This window comes from Podospora anserina, chromosome 5 (assembly GCF_000226545.1).
Source record: "Podospora anserina S mat+ genomic DNA chromosome 5, supercontig 4".
NCBI lineage: Eukaryota > Fungi > Ascomycota > Sordariomycetes > Sordariales > Podosporaceae > Podospora > Podospora anserina.
The window spans coordinates 219314-232485 of record NW_001914844.1 but is presented as its reverse complement, the minus strand read 5'-3'; the positions used below and the strand labels follow the sequence as shown (position 1 = coordinate 232485).

General features: G+C 54.4%; 4 protein-coding genes across 4 annotated transcripts; 3 read left to right on the top strand and 1 right to left on the bottom strand.

Annotated features, from left to right (window-relative positions):
• Nucleotides 1-601: 601 nt before the first annotated feature.
• On the top strand, nt 602-2649 carry PODANS_5_3790 (uncharacterized protein; the record flags this gene model as incomplete). The annotated part of the gene is made up of 8 exons (XM_001904888.1): nt 602-795; nt 931-968; nt 1034-1194; nt 1258-1397; nt 1447-1689; nt 1741-1780; nt 1839-1968; nt 2057-2649. 8 exons carry the CDS (start codon nt 602-604, stop codon nt 2647-2649), a joined length of 1539 nt encoding a protein of 512 aa, XP_001904923.1.
• A 4013-nt stretch (nt 2650-6662) lies between these two features.
• On the bottom strand, nt 6663-7532 carry PODANS_5_3780 (uncharacterized protein; the record flags this gene model as incomplete). Its single annotated transcript, XM_001904887.1, has 1 exon — nt 6663-7532. The coding sequence occupies one exon, from the start codon at nt 7530-7532 to the stop codon at nt 6663-6665; it is 870 nt and encodes a 289-aa protein (XP_001904922.1).
• Nucleotides 7533-9103: 1571 nt separating this feature from the next.
• On the top strand, nt 9104-10667 carry PODANS_5_3770 (uncharacterized protein; the record flags this gene model as incomplete). The annotated part of the gene is made up of 3 exons (XM_001904886.1): nt 9104-9729; nt 9807-10015; nt 10096-10667. 3 exons carry the CDS (start codon nt 9104-9106, stop codon nt 10665-10667), a joined length of 1407 nt encoding a protein of 468 aa, XP_001904921.1.
• An 883-nt stretch (nt 10668-11550) lies between these two features.
• PODANS_5_3760 (uncharacterized protein) lies at nt 11551-12837 on the top strand (the record flags this gene model as incomplete). The annotated part of the gene is made up of 2 exons (XM_001904885.1): nt 11551-11658; nt 11713-12837. 2 exons carry the CDS (start codon nt 11551-11553, stop codon nt 12835-12837), a joined length of 1233 nt encoding a protein of 410 aa, XP_001904920.1.
• Between the last annotated feature and the right edge of the window lie 335 nt (nt 12838-13172).

Here is a 13172-nt window from a genome sequence, read left to right as displayed (position 1 = left end):
TGTTAGAGATTTACATGCAAATCTGGTTGGGCACGACGGAATGGCGAAAACACCCTGAGACCTACCTGGATAAGCAATACCGCCGCACCCCCAGGGACTACAAGATCTTGTTTCGCGGTACAAGCCGGCTTGATTGAGTTGCGCAGATTGCCAAGCTCTTTTCTGCAGGAAGAATCACATAGTTCTCGAAGCTGCCAATCTTCTAAGAGCTGAAAGCTTGCATCGCTGAGTGAAGCGACATATCAGCATGAGCATTCTCTCACCCACATCGATCAAGAAAAAACGGGCGTGGCTTACCCGATGCCTGTATGTGTGTGAAGCCAGCCAGGACATGACGGCAGTGTCGTGTTAACTGATGTCAGGCATTTGTCGCTGAACCCTAGCTGCTTGTAGGGGATCATGAGGCCTGGGAATTGCTACGGAAAAGATGGCTTCTGCGGCTATGGGCCAACGTACTGCGGTTCTGGCTGTTCGAGCAACTGCGATGCTACTGCCGAGTGTGGAAAATATTCCAAAATCCCAGGGACGACATGCCCCTTGAACACCTGGTGAGAAGGTTTCCATCGTGCTGACCGTGGCTGTCACTCAGGTGTGTTGGCTAATGATGATTATTTTGTGCTACCAGCTGTTCACAGCATGGATTTTGCGGCACGACTTCAGGTATGTCTCCTTACAAGAGCCAAATAACACAAGCTCACTACGGAGTAACTGGTTGTTGACTTGTTTCTCAGAGTTCTGCACTACTGGCTGTCAGTCCAATTGTATCGAACATCCTGCACCACCGGGGGGGCGGCGGTGGGAAGACGCTTAGCTTAGTAAAGGTTGGTACTCTTTTACTTTTCACACATCATGCAATGGCTCCGTGGGGACACCTACGCAGAACATGCTGACATCTGAAGTCATTGGATACTGGGAGGCATGGAACGACAGATCAAAATGCCACCAGACAAGCGCTCGTGATTTACCAGGTAAGCTCGTCGCCGTGCCGAGTGCTGTGTTTGACCACACAGTTGACAACAGATGCCCATCACAGTTGACGGCTTGACACACATCAACTATGCCTTCGCCTACATCGACCCTTCCAGTTTCGAAATCACCACTATGGATGCACAGACACCGGCGAAGACCTTTCAGGATGTTGTCGACTTGAAGGGCATCAAACCCTCGCTTCAGATATATGTGTCCATCGGCGGAGCAAGTCTTGACCTTCGTACCCCCACAGCAGTAACGTGTGTCTAATGAGCTGACGAACGACAGTGGACATTCAGCGATAATGGCACAGCAACACAGCCCGTGTTTGGCAACATTGCCCGAACTGCTGCCAACCGTCAGAAATTTGCGCGTGCCTTACTCAAGCTCATGAATCGGTACGGCTTTGACGGTGCTGATCTTGACTGGTAAGCTTGTGGTTCACATGTCGAGATGAAAAGCATTAACATCTGAAAGGGAGTACCCAGGCGCACCAGACCGCGGGGGCAAGCCGGATGACACCAAGAACTATGTCGAGCTGTTCAAGACGCTACGAGAGGCATTTGACAAGTCAGGTAGAAGGCTGGGCCTCACCTTTACTGCCCCTTCTTCGTACTGGTACTTGAAGTGGTTCGACCTGCCAGGCTTGATGAAGTATGCCGATTGGTTGAATCTGATGTCGTATGACCTGCATGGAGTGTGGGATGGAGACAATCCGATGTAAGCCGAGTCGCTTTCCTGTTTCCGCATTGGTTTGTGCGAGGCGGATAGCTGTTTGCTTGCTGACATCACGCTCCACGGCGGGAATATTGTTCAGGGGCACACCAACCTGACCGAGATCAAGCTTGCCTGCGAGCTGCTTTGGAGAGTCAACATCCCCCCATCCCCAAGTCGCGCTCGGTTTCGGATTCTACGGCCGAGCCTTCACGCTCCCAAATCCCTCCTGCACGAAACCTGGCTGCCCCTTCAAAGGTGGTGCCGAGAAAGGTGTCTGCACCGGTACAAGCGGGTATGAGTTGTCATCAAGGTTGAACCAACATAGATAGACCAAGCTAACAAAACCCCCTGCCTACTACCTACCGAAAAGACCTTGCCCACCACGAGGTCCAAGACATCGTCGCCAAGCAAAACAAGAAGAAGCGTACCATCCAAGTGATTCACGACAGAGAGGCCGCCGTCAAGTACTTCTCCTGGGACAACGACCAGTGGATCTCGTTCGACGACAGGGAGACATTTGCGCAAAAGGTCAAATGGGCTGACAGCCTCGAACTGTCCGGTTCGCTGATCTGGGCGTCAGATCTCGGTGACTATGACAACAACGCGCACAAGGCCTTGACGGGCAATGAAAAGCTTGGGAAGCGAGGGAGCCTGGAGCAGGTGAATGACATGGAAAAGGTCATCACCGATACCAGTTCGTTTCTGGGGCAAGGCTGTGAGATGCTGGACAAGATTGAGGAGGATATCACAGCTTACAAGGGGGCGCTGGAGTTGAAGACGACGAAAGAGCTTGTTGGGTATGATGCTCATGGCTGCAAGGCCAAGAAGGTGAGCCTGAGTTCTCTCTCACGCAAAACCAAGCCAACCGTTTTGGGAGTCTGGTTTGGGATGGGAACTGACTACCTAACTGGACTGAAGCATGGTATGCTCGTTCCTTTCCGAGAAATCTCCATTTCCCTTTAGGTGCCTGTGTCTGGTGCCAACTGACACAAAAGCCGCAGCGGCAAGCACTGCAAGGCCGACGAGGAAAAGGTCGCTTACGCCATCGACATTCATGAAAAGTGCTGGAAGTACGATGAGTCGCTCAAGAAGCGGAATGGTTCCATCACCCTTCCTTCATCTCTTCATAAGCGCTGGGGGAGGACGGTGGGCAACGACTACTGCTGTCCCAAGAACAAGCCAGTTCCCTGCAAGAAGTGCCATTGGGTAGGGAGCAAGGACTGTGCGGTTCCTAACTGCGAGAGACATGAGATCTTCCTGGCTACGAACGACTATGGGGATGCCGATTACCCTTGCAATTGTGAGTCTTGCGTCTCGTGCTGAAGAAACCCTCCGAGCCACGACAGCATTGCTGACAATGGGCCTTCATAACAAGGGTGGCGAAAGAGAGCTCTCTGCTGTGAAGTGAACGAAGAGTCACTGAACCCGGTTGCTGAATGCAATTCCAAGATTCGCTCTGTTCTGGATGGTGGGGGGTGTTCGGACCCAGACGAAGGTGAAACGGATGATGGTGCCGATTATCCTAACGGAGATGGGCCCAGTAGAGACACGTTGACCGTGACCAGCCGTGCTATTGCTGCGGGCTCATCCGCGGTTCGCGGTCAGACCTGGTACGCCTACGGTCCCGAGCCCCTGAGCGAGAGCGATGACGAGGTCGACGACACGCTCTCGGATCATACAGGCGTGGGACTCGAAGCAAGAGCCCCCTCAAGCTTTGGAGTCCGAAGGTCAATGACAGTCGCGGTCAAAACACTGGCAGGTTCCAGTGCGGCTGGCATCAAGGGCGCTGGGAATCTGGTAATGAAATCCATGAAGTACAGAACCGGCCCGGGGACTTTTGAAGGTTCCGGATCCGAGACGCTGAAGTTGAAGGCCGGCTTTGGGATGGCCAAGGACGTTTGCGCTGGCACGGTGGCCCAGTGGTGGAAGCCAGACAGCCTGCCTGCACTTGCCGGAAAGCTGAGATATGACGCTGAACATTTGCTTGATGTAAGTTCTGTGCCGAAGGACGCCCGATAAGTTTCCGCTGAGCATTGTCGAACTAAAACACAGTCAGTTCTCAATCATACCAGCTTGGGCCCGGACAGGCTTGACCTCTGGCGAGCTCAATCCGCAAGTCCTCCTGGATGTGTGGCACAAGGCATATCCGGAGAACATCCACCTGCCACAGCTCGGCGCCATTGTCACAGACGTCAAGGGGTGGACTCCACCAGTGACACCGAACGACCGCATGTTCACCATCATGGGATCAACAGCTTTCCGAACCGGCATGTCTGTCCTCCCCAACGACATGAACAAGATCAAAATGGCGTTGGTGCTCGGGAACAAGCCAATGGCCCCCGCCGTGTTTCAATCCTTGATGCGACAGGTGATGACAACTTCCGACATGCAAGCAGCCCAGAAGATCTTGGGGGTCATGCAAAAGGTAGCTACATGTAGGGCTGGTGACCTAGGAAAGTCACTGGCTGCGAAAATGAGGCCAAAATTGGCCAGAAAATGGTAAACAAATTAGTATTACAGTAGTTGGTTGTTGGTTAAGAAGAAAACAGTAAGAAAATCCAGCCCCAAGAGCAAACCGGTGTGGGTCTGGGAAAACCCAGGCCCTTCAGTGTCCCACACTACATGAAGAGAAATCAACATGAAGAGGCAACCACTGATCCGTTGCTCATTCCCTCAGACCTTTGGCGTTTTCTCTTACATGAACTCTAACGATCTTGCCCTGTCTTGGGAGATAACCCGCGCCGCCCTTGCCCGCGAGTTCCAACTGCTCGAGTCTTTCATGGGCTTGACAGGCGCCCTCGAAGTCTGGCGCCAGCACGAAGCTGCCGTGTCTTCGCGCATGACAACAATAGCAACCGAGTATATGCTGTATCAGCTTCGGGAAATCAGCTCGAACCTGGGACCGGGCTAGGGGGCAAACCTTGTTACTAATGAGGCAGCCAAAGAGCTCTATAACACGGCGACAGAGCTGAATAAGCTGATGGATCCGAAGCTAGGGAAGCTGGTTTTCCATTATGATATTCCAGTCCAGGATTAGTCGGAAGAAGCCAGGTGGGGATCATTGGGGTGTGGTGCTGGGCGGCGTGTGATTGATGGCCGGTCTATATAGCCTTGGTAAGTAGTTCGTGTTTCTCTTGGAGGAAGGTAGGTAGGTACTTGTGAGCAAACCTGAATCAAACGCGCCTTGGTGGTGTACGATTATTCCGGTCGTTCGATGGTAATCATCACTGGAAGCCTTACCTCGCGTGTCGTACTGCAGCTTAAAACGCCAGAGAAGATGGCACTACCGCCCCTCCCTTAATATCGACCCGTTTCCCAGCGCGCAAAGCCTGCGCTCTCGAGTGTTACAGCCCTGTGATTAGCCAGATCGGACCATGAGAAATAAGCACAGAGCTGGGACAACCAATGCATTAGGTACCTCACCCATCAAACTTTGCCCGAGTGAGCCCCCGGTTCTTGCGTGCCTCTCATTCACCTCACCGTCAAGAACCGCACACGACATCTTCAGGTCATCCCTACCATTCATTCCAATGAACTTCTCAAAACGATATACCCTCCCCTCTCATGCCATTGTCCTCAACCTCCCACCCAAGCGTCCGAACCCTCTCCGCACATCAACCCTCATCATCAGAAACCATCCCTCCCCCCCACCATCCAGAAAGATGACCTCCTCCTCCCCTCACCCTCCCGGCCTGGAAACCCTCCGAAACCAGCTCACCCACCACCCCACCTCCCCCTGGGGCCTCCCCATCTACCGCACCACTCACTCGCCCCTTTCCCCAACCGCCTGGCCAACCTTCCTCTCCCTCCTCCAAACAAACGTCAGGTCCACCCTAAGAGAAATCTACCGCCTCCCCTCCCTCGCCAGATCCCACTCCCAACCGATATTCTCCGACTCGGAGAAATACGCCGGGCTGGACACCCACGCGGTAAGAAGCCATTTCGACAAGTGGGTGTCGTCGGAACAAGCTGTTCCTGAGGGATCATCAAGGTGGGAGTACTGTCTCACGGCGGATGACATCTGTCTTGAGTCGATGGATAGGGGGAGGATGTTGATGCCGGTTGTCAAGCGGGGGTGGGTGCCGGCCGAGGAGGAAGGAGGTGATGGCAAGAAGGAGGAGGGGATGTTGTGGGAGGATGGAAAGACGGGCGAGCAAGGGGAGGATGTGGGGTGGATGTATATTTATGTTGGGGAGTATGTTGGGATGTATGATGTTTTGGGGCAGGGGGAGGAAGGGTGGTATTCGGTTTATGTGAGGCCGCCGTTGATGACTGATACGGATCCGTCGGGCGAGGGGGAGGTGGGTAGATTGCCGGGGTGGTGGAGGAGGAGAACGAGAATGGAAGGGTGAAGAGGATGTTGGGGAGGTAGGTGGTGGGGGCGGGGGGGGAAGAATGTAAACGCGGAGTTTTTTTTTTTGGAGTTGAGGAACTCACGGGTGGGATATAAGCTTTTCGTTGCTGGGGTGGTTTCATTGAAGGCTAACTAACTACTTGCTTATGTACTCTAGCCATGGTGCATATGTCGTTACTATAGTCTAGGCAAGGGGGTATGATAGGGGAAATAAGATGAAGCTCTTTTCCTCAATCCCTGGAGCCAGCCCAGTTGCGAGACCCTTAGTTGCCATCATCGGGGAGGACGAACCGCTTGAGGAGCTCCTCGACGGTGTGGTATCTCTTTTGATTCCTGTTGCGGCCGCCCCTGCCTCTGCCTCTGCCGCTACCACCGCCGTTGCCGTTGCCGTTACCGTTGTCATTGCCATTGCCATCCTCAACAGGGAATGGATTCACGCCAGCGTCGGGATTGTCGTTGCCGGTGTTCCCGTTGCCATTTCCGTTGTTGCCGTCACCATTCTCAACAGGGAACGGAGTACTGCCCAAAGCAGCAGTAGGCTGCGCACCACCCGTACCCGTAGGCACAATCCTCTCCGTGTTGATCGTCGGAGTCAAAGTAGGAAACTCGGCAGAAACGGTGCTCAGCGCAAGGATAGCCTCGACAGCAGCGAGGTTTTGTTCCTGCTCCGAAGAGCCAGCCTTGGCGTTGGCATCAACAGCGGCGGCAAAGGCGGCTTGGTTAGCCGAGGTCTGAAACTGGGCTGCTTCGAGCGTGTCGGCTGTGGTGATGTCCTTGGCGGTGTTGATAGCGGGCTCAACGTCGATTTGTTGGACCGCGAAGCATCCTTCATGACAGTGTCAGTACCTATGAGAGCTGGACAGAAGTGGGTGGGAAAAGGGGGGGAAATCAAACCTCCAAAAGGCCCCGCCTGAGCAGCATTCCTGCACCTAACCGTACACACGTTCCCCGTCGAACCACCGATGCACTTCATATCATCCGGCATGGTCACCGTGATGGTGAACTCCTGCTCAGCAGCCTGACTAAGTCCATTCTGTCCAGGGATATTGTTGCTCACGACCAGCTCGTGGGACATGATTCCCGAGTTGGACCCTTCGTCCAAGTCGCAGGTGTAAGGTCCTGCGCCGTCGGCGTTGACCTGGTGGATCGTCACGTCGACGCTGGATCCTTGTCTCACGGCCGTGACGGCGCCTTCGGCGAGTGCGTTTTCGGTCACGGTGCCGACGTCGATGTTGCCGTTGAGCTTGGTGCGGCCGCAGGAGTTGACGGTGCCGGCGGCGATTTCGGCGTCGCGGATGATGGTTGTGTCCATCTGGCAGGGGTTGATGGAGGTGCAGTTGCGGGCGATGGCGTCGTTGACCATGAAGCCGACGGAAGGGGGGGAATCGGCCTCGCCTTGGGCGGCGAGGATGACACCGTGGGCGGAGACCAGGGAAGGGAGAAGGAAGGCCGCCAGCGGCAGGAGGGTGTTTTGGGTAGAAAGGGGGTACATGATGGTGTTTTTTTGTGGTGAGCAGGAGAAGAGTGGACAGTGAACGAGAGGCGCGGTGTCGAACCGGTGGGAAGATAGGGGTATCACAAACGAGGGCAAGGCCTCAGCCTTGACCGGGAGGAAGAAGAAGAGCGAACGGGGATGAGGAGAAAAAGAGAGTCGGCCAAAGTTCTGCCCGGAGCTTTACCGACAAAAATGAAGAGAGGAAGGAAAAAGGAAAAAGGGGTTGGTGAAGAAAGATGGTTGTCTTTGCCAGAAAAAGAAACAGGAACAAGGAAAAGGGGAAACATCAAGATATAGTGGTGTGATTGCACGAATACGGTCCCATGGTGGAGTTGATCTGACGGGAGCTAAGAAGGGTTTGAGCTGGCAGGGGGTGCCCAAGGCCTTCGGTTCATTGTCGAGTCCGGGGCGACATGATCGGGGGACCGTTGAAATCGAAGTCGATGTTGACCTGTTCCGGCGCTGGCTTCGGTAGAAATGCTACCCAGGATGTCAGATCGAAGACCGGTTCCGGTGTCTCGTGGCGAGTCAGTGTGTGATGGTGACCCGAGTGTGTGGTTTCAAGGCCGGGATTGTATCTTGACATCCTTGTGACAGTGTCTGTCTTTTTGTTCTCATGAGGCTAGGATATCCCTCTCGGCGAAGAGATGAGGTTTTGGGAATCTTTGGGATGGCGTTTCAGAACTATGTCGTCTGATCAAGTGGCAAAGAGTCTGGTGAAATGACGCCATAGCTCTGTTGCACGGATGCAGGTGGCACAAAACACTTCCAAGCCTCTGCCAGCCTGTCCAGGCTCAGGATCACAGAAAGGAACTTGAAGTAAGATAATAAGTCTTCAAATCTACCCGTGTACCTCAACCCATATCCGGAGGAGTGCAGCAATGCTTGGATAGAATCGAGATAACTAGGTATTCGACTCATCTGATCTTTGAATCCCCTTGGTCCGATCTTCGTATGTCAATCTTGAACTTGGATTGGCCAGTAGAGATTAATATTGCTTCTTCAAAAAACTTGAATTGATTCCCTCCACTCATCGCTCAACATAATGAAGAGACTGCTATAGAGACGAAATAGAAATATTCCGCCAACCGGAGAATTACAATCACAAAGTAGCTTTTCCCACAGATCCCCGCAAACATGCTGCATCAAGGACGACCGGCCCATGGGTAAATAGCCGAAGTAGAAATAGATGCAAGGCACACGTGGGAATATGGATAAAGTGCCCAGAACCTGGGGAAATAGCCGGTGAGTAGCGCCATGCCTGATGGCGCAACGGACAAGGCGCAGAATGGTCGGAGGTGTTGGTTTTGGGGTGCGAGTGCTACCAGGAGTTGACGAGGTAATGCCTGTTCCCAACTTTGGGCTCGTATCAAGGGAATTGTGACCGCGCGCTTATGCAGGTTTGATAGATGAACGGGGTGTAATAGTCAGGACCCCATACTGTAGTGTATATTGGACAGACATAAAATCCCAGGGGGTATTTATGCTGGAATGATTGCACCCTTCAGCTTCTCACTTGAGCCTCTTCAACCTCACTCGACTGGGACTGGGCGAGACCGACAGACACGATGTATCCAACCGCCTTCCTTTCCAGTCTGCTCCTCCTTGGCGGCGCGTCTGCCTCGGAGCTGGAGTACAGACAGGCGTCAACAATCACAGTCGATCTCTCGCGCACGTTCCAGACAATGGACGGCTTCGGAGCCTCGGAGGCTTTCCAACGAGCCGTGACCATGAAACGGTTGGCGGAAGACCAACAGCGGAAGTTCCTCGATCTCATGTTTTCAACCACCAAGGGCGCGGGGTTGACTATTCTGCGCAACGGTATTGGTTCCAGTGTAGACATGAGAGACGACTGGATGGTGTCGATCCAGCCCCGGAATCCTGGTGGCCCTTCCGCTACGCCGAACTATGTGTGGGATGGGAGCGACAACGGTCAGGTCTGGGTATCTCAGGAGGCGGTCAAGACCTACGGGCTCAAGACAATCTATGCCAATGCCTGGAGTGCACCGGGGTACATGAAGACCAACAACAACGATGCCAACGGTGGGAGCCTTTGTGGTGTGTCAGGGGCAAGCTGTAGCAGCGGTGACTGGAAGCAGGCTTTTGCCAATTATCTGGTCCAGTATGTCAAGTTCTATCAGCAGGAAGGTGTCGAGATTACCCATTTGGGCTTCCTGAACGAGCCTGACTACACGTAAGCTTGTCCAATGGCTTCAAGAGACGTCTTGCTTGCTGACAATCTCTCAGTACGAGCTATGCATCCATGAGAAGCTCAGGCACTCAGGCACAAGACTTCATCAGGGTACTCAGGCCGACGCTCGACCGGAATAACATGACCCACATCATCATCAACTGCTGCGATACGATGGGGTGGTCCGTCATGAACAGTATGCTCAACCAGATGAGATCTGTCGAGGGTTCCATGGGTGTTGCGACTGGACACGCGTACACGTCCGGGCCTTCTTCACCTTTGTCGACCCGTCACAAGGTAAGGCTTATAAAACCTCTCCAGTCGATGGCGTGGCTAATCCCAAATAGACATGGATGACGGAAGCGGCAGATAACAATGGAGCCTGGACCAGCTCTTGGTACTCCAACGGCGGTGCCGGCGAGGGATTGACGTGGGCTAACAACATTTACGGTGCTATCGTCAACGGTAATGTGTCAGCCTATCTGTACTGGGTCGGTGCGCAGGACAGACCCAGCAATACCAACAGCAAGATGATCCGGGTGGTCAACAGACAGGTTGAGCCGTCCAAGAGACTGTGGGCATTTGCCAACTGGAGCCGATTTGTAAGGCCGGGCGCCGTCCGTGTTTCAACATCGGGTGCGCCCTCAAATGTCAGGACTTCTGCCTTTAGGAATGTCGATGGTACGGTTGCTGTTCAGATCATCAACAATAACAGCGGGAGCGCGAGGACCATCAGTGTCAATATCGCGACTGCGGGGGCGGGGAGTTCGTTTGTGGCAGCTGCAGATGGAGTGGCCGCCTGGGTGACGGATGGTAGCCGCGATTGCGATCAAATTGCCGCGACCTTGGACGCGTCGGGGAGGACAATGTCGGCCAGCGTGCCACCGCGGAGCATGGTGAGCTTTGTGCTTCGTCCTGCTGGGAGCAAAGCAATAGCCTAAAACATTAGATAAGGCCTGTAACTACGTCATCCAACTCCTTTCAACACCGAGCATGTGGCTTAACTCGATTCTGGCCACAGGATGGCAGTGAAACCCAGACGACCCCATCACATACAAGCTTTCTGACCGCAAGGACACAGATCTCCCGCCGCAGGCCAAGACGCAGATCATGAAATGCGGCCCGGTCACCGGCCCTGTGTCTCCTCGCCAGCAACCCGCGGCCCAGCAGAAACACAAGATCTGGCGGGGTGGTTCTGACGAGCGAGGCTTCATCAAGACGCACCCCAACGGCGCAGCAGGCACAACATCCGCCCCCTGCCATCTGTTCCTCGCAGGTCACCACCACAGGCCCAATGTGCCACAGTCTCGATCGTTCCATCTGAGATCCAAAGACTGGGAGCCGTCTCTCCGCCAAATGCGGCCGGCAATATGCAGCCTCCAGACGTTCATCACTTCAAGATATCCAGCCCATCTTCCCGATCCAAGTTTCCGCCGCAACACCGACTGGATCCTTCTTCGTCACACAAGCCCGATATCAAGTCCAGTGGCTTTGCATTTGCTGTCAGTAAACTTGAGATGATCCCGATTTTCGACCCCGATTGATGCCCCCCTTTTGCAACAGCGGCCAGCATGGGGAAAAGTCCGAGATCGCATCCTGCATCTAAAGTACCACAATGATCTTGCTATAAATGACAGCCTCGTCCAAGATTCTGTCCCCGTTTTCGTTCTCCTCTTCAGGATACTCAGGCAGTCATCTTCACTTCTAGTCCTTCCTTCAAACCCTTCATAGATCTTTCGCTCCTTTCGGCTGTGCCGTCTCTCATTCTTTTCACGCACCATTCAAGATTTACCGTTCTCTTTCCACATCCACACTCCTATAAACATGCACGCCCCCACCCTCGCTCAAGCCCTCGCCGGCGGTCTCCTCGCCGCCGCATCTGTCGCCGGCTTCACTGGTGTTGACACAAGGGCCATCACACTTCGTTATGCAGTAAGCATTTCTGTTTCCCCCTTTTTCCCCGTCAAAAAGCTAACCAGACATCAGGGAGCCCTAGTAGCAGGAGCAGCCATCCCGGTTGCAAACGCTGTCCCTGCCCCTCAATATGCCCGGGTCCTTCGTGCCAGGGGTGTTGGCAAGGCTACTGCTCCTCGCAGCGCAACGAAGAGAAGCCAGACCAAAGCTACCCGTGTCAAGGCCCGTGGAGGAAAGGGGAAGAACGACGACGGTGATGATGACGACAATGGTAACGGCAACGGCAATGGCAATGGCAATGGCAATGGCAACAGCAATGGCAACGGCAATGGCAACGGCAACGGCAATGGTAACGGCAATGGAAATGGCAATGGCAACGGTAATGGCAAGGGGAAGGGCAATGATGCGGATGCGGATGATGGTTTCGATGATGATGATAATGGGCGTGGAAAGGGGAAGGGCAACATGGGTGGTGGTGGTGGTGGTGGTAATGGCAATGGTAATGGCCAGGGAGGAGGCGCCAACGGTGGTGCTGATGCCAATGCTGGTGCTGATGCTAACGCCGGAACTGGAGCCAATGCAGGAGCTGATGCGAATGCTGGGTCTGATGGGAACGCTGGTGCTGGAGCAAATGCCAACGCTGGGACAGATGCCAATGCCGGAGCCGGAGCAGATGCCAATGCCGGAGCCGGAGCAGATGCCAACGCCGGGGCTGGGGCAGATGCCAATGCCGGAGGCGGAGCAGATGCCAATGCCGGAGCCGGAGCAGATGCCAACGCCGGGGCTGGGGCAGATGCCAATGCCGGAGCCGGAGCAGATGCCAACGCCGGGGCTGGGGCAGATGCCAATGCCGGAGGCGGAGCAGATGCCAATGCCGGAGCCGGAGCAGATGCCAACGCCGGGGCTGGGGCAGATGCCAATGCCGGAGCCGGAGCAGATGCCAATGCCGGAGCCGGAGCAGATGCTAATGCCGGCGCTGATGCTAATGCCGGAGCTGGGGCTGATAGCGGCATGAACAGCGGGAATGTTGGTGCCGGAGCTGACGCCGGAGTTGTCATTACCCCTCCCAACAACGGCACCCTTGCTGCCAATGGCACCCTTGCCAGCAACGACACGGCCAGCGCCACTGACGCCGCGGCGGCATCAGCCCTCAAACGCGGCGTTGCGGTCGTGGATCTGACTGCCCACATGGAGTAAACTACCTGGTGATGGGGCGTTTCGGGGAGACCAACTGGCACATGGTATACATGGAACTTGGGCACGGAACACGCTGGTACATTCATAGATATTGAAGATGTAGTGGGCATAGATAATAGAATTGTACATACTGGATTCTCAAACCTCTTGCGGACAGTTGTTCTCTCCTCACATGGTACAACGTCATGGGCAGAAACGAGTCTTTCGACGTACCCGTGGATTCCGCCACCAAGAATCTCCCAAGCAGTCGAAGTGTACCTTCTGCCGCATGGTCGAAGGCTTCAGCAACTACTGGAAATATTAACGAGGCTGATGATGTTCAGAATGATGTCTCT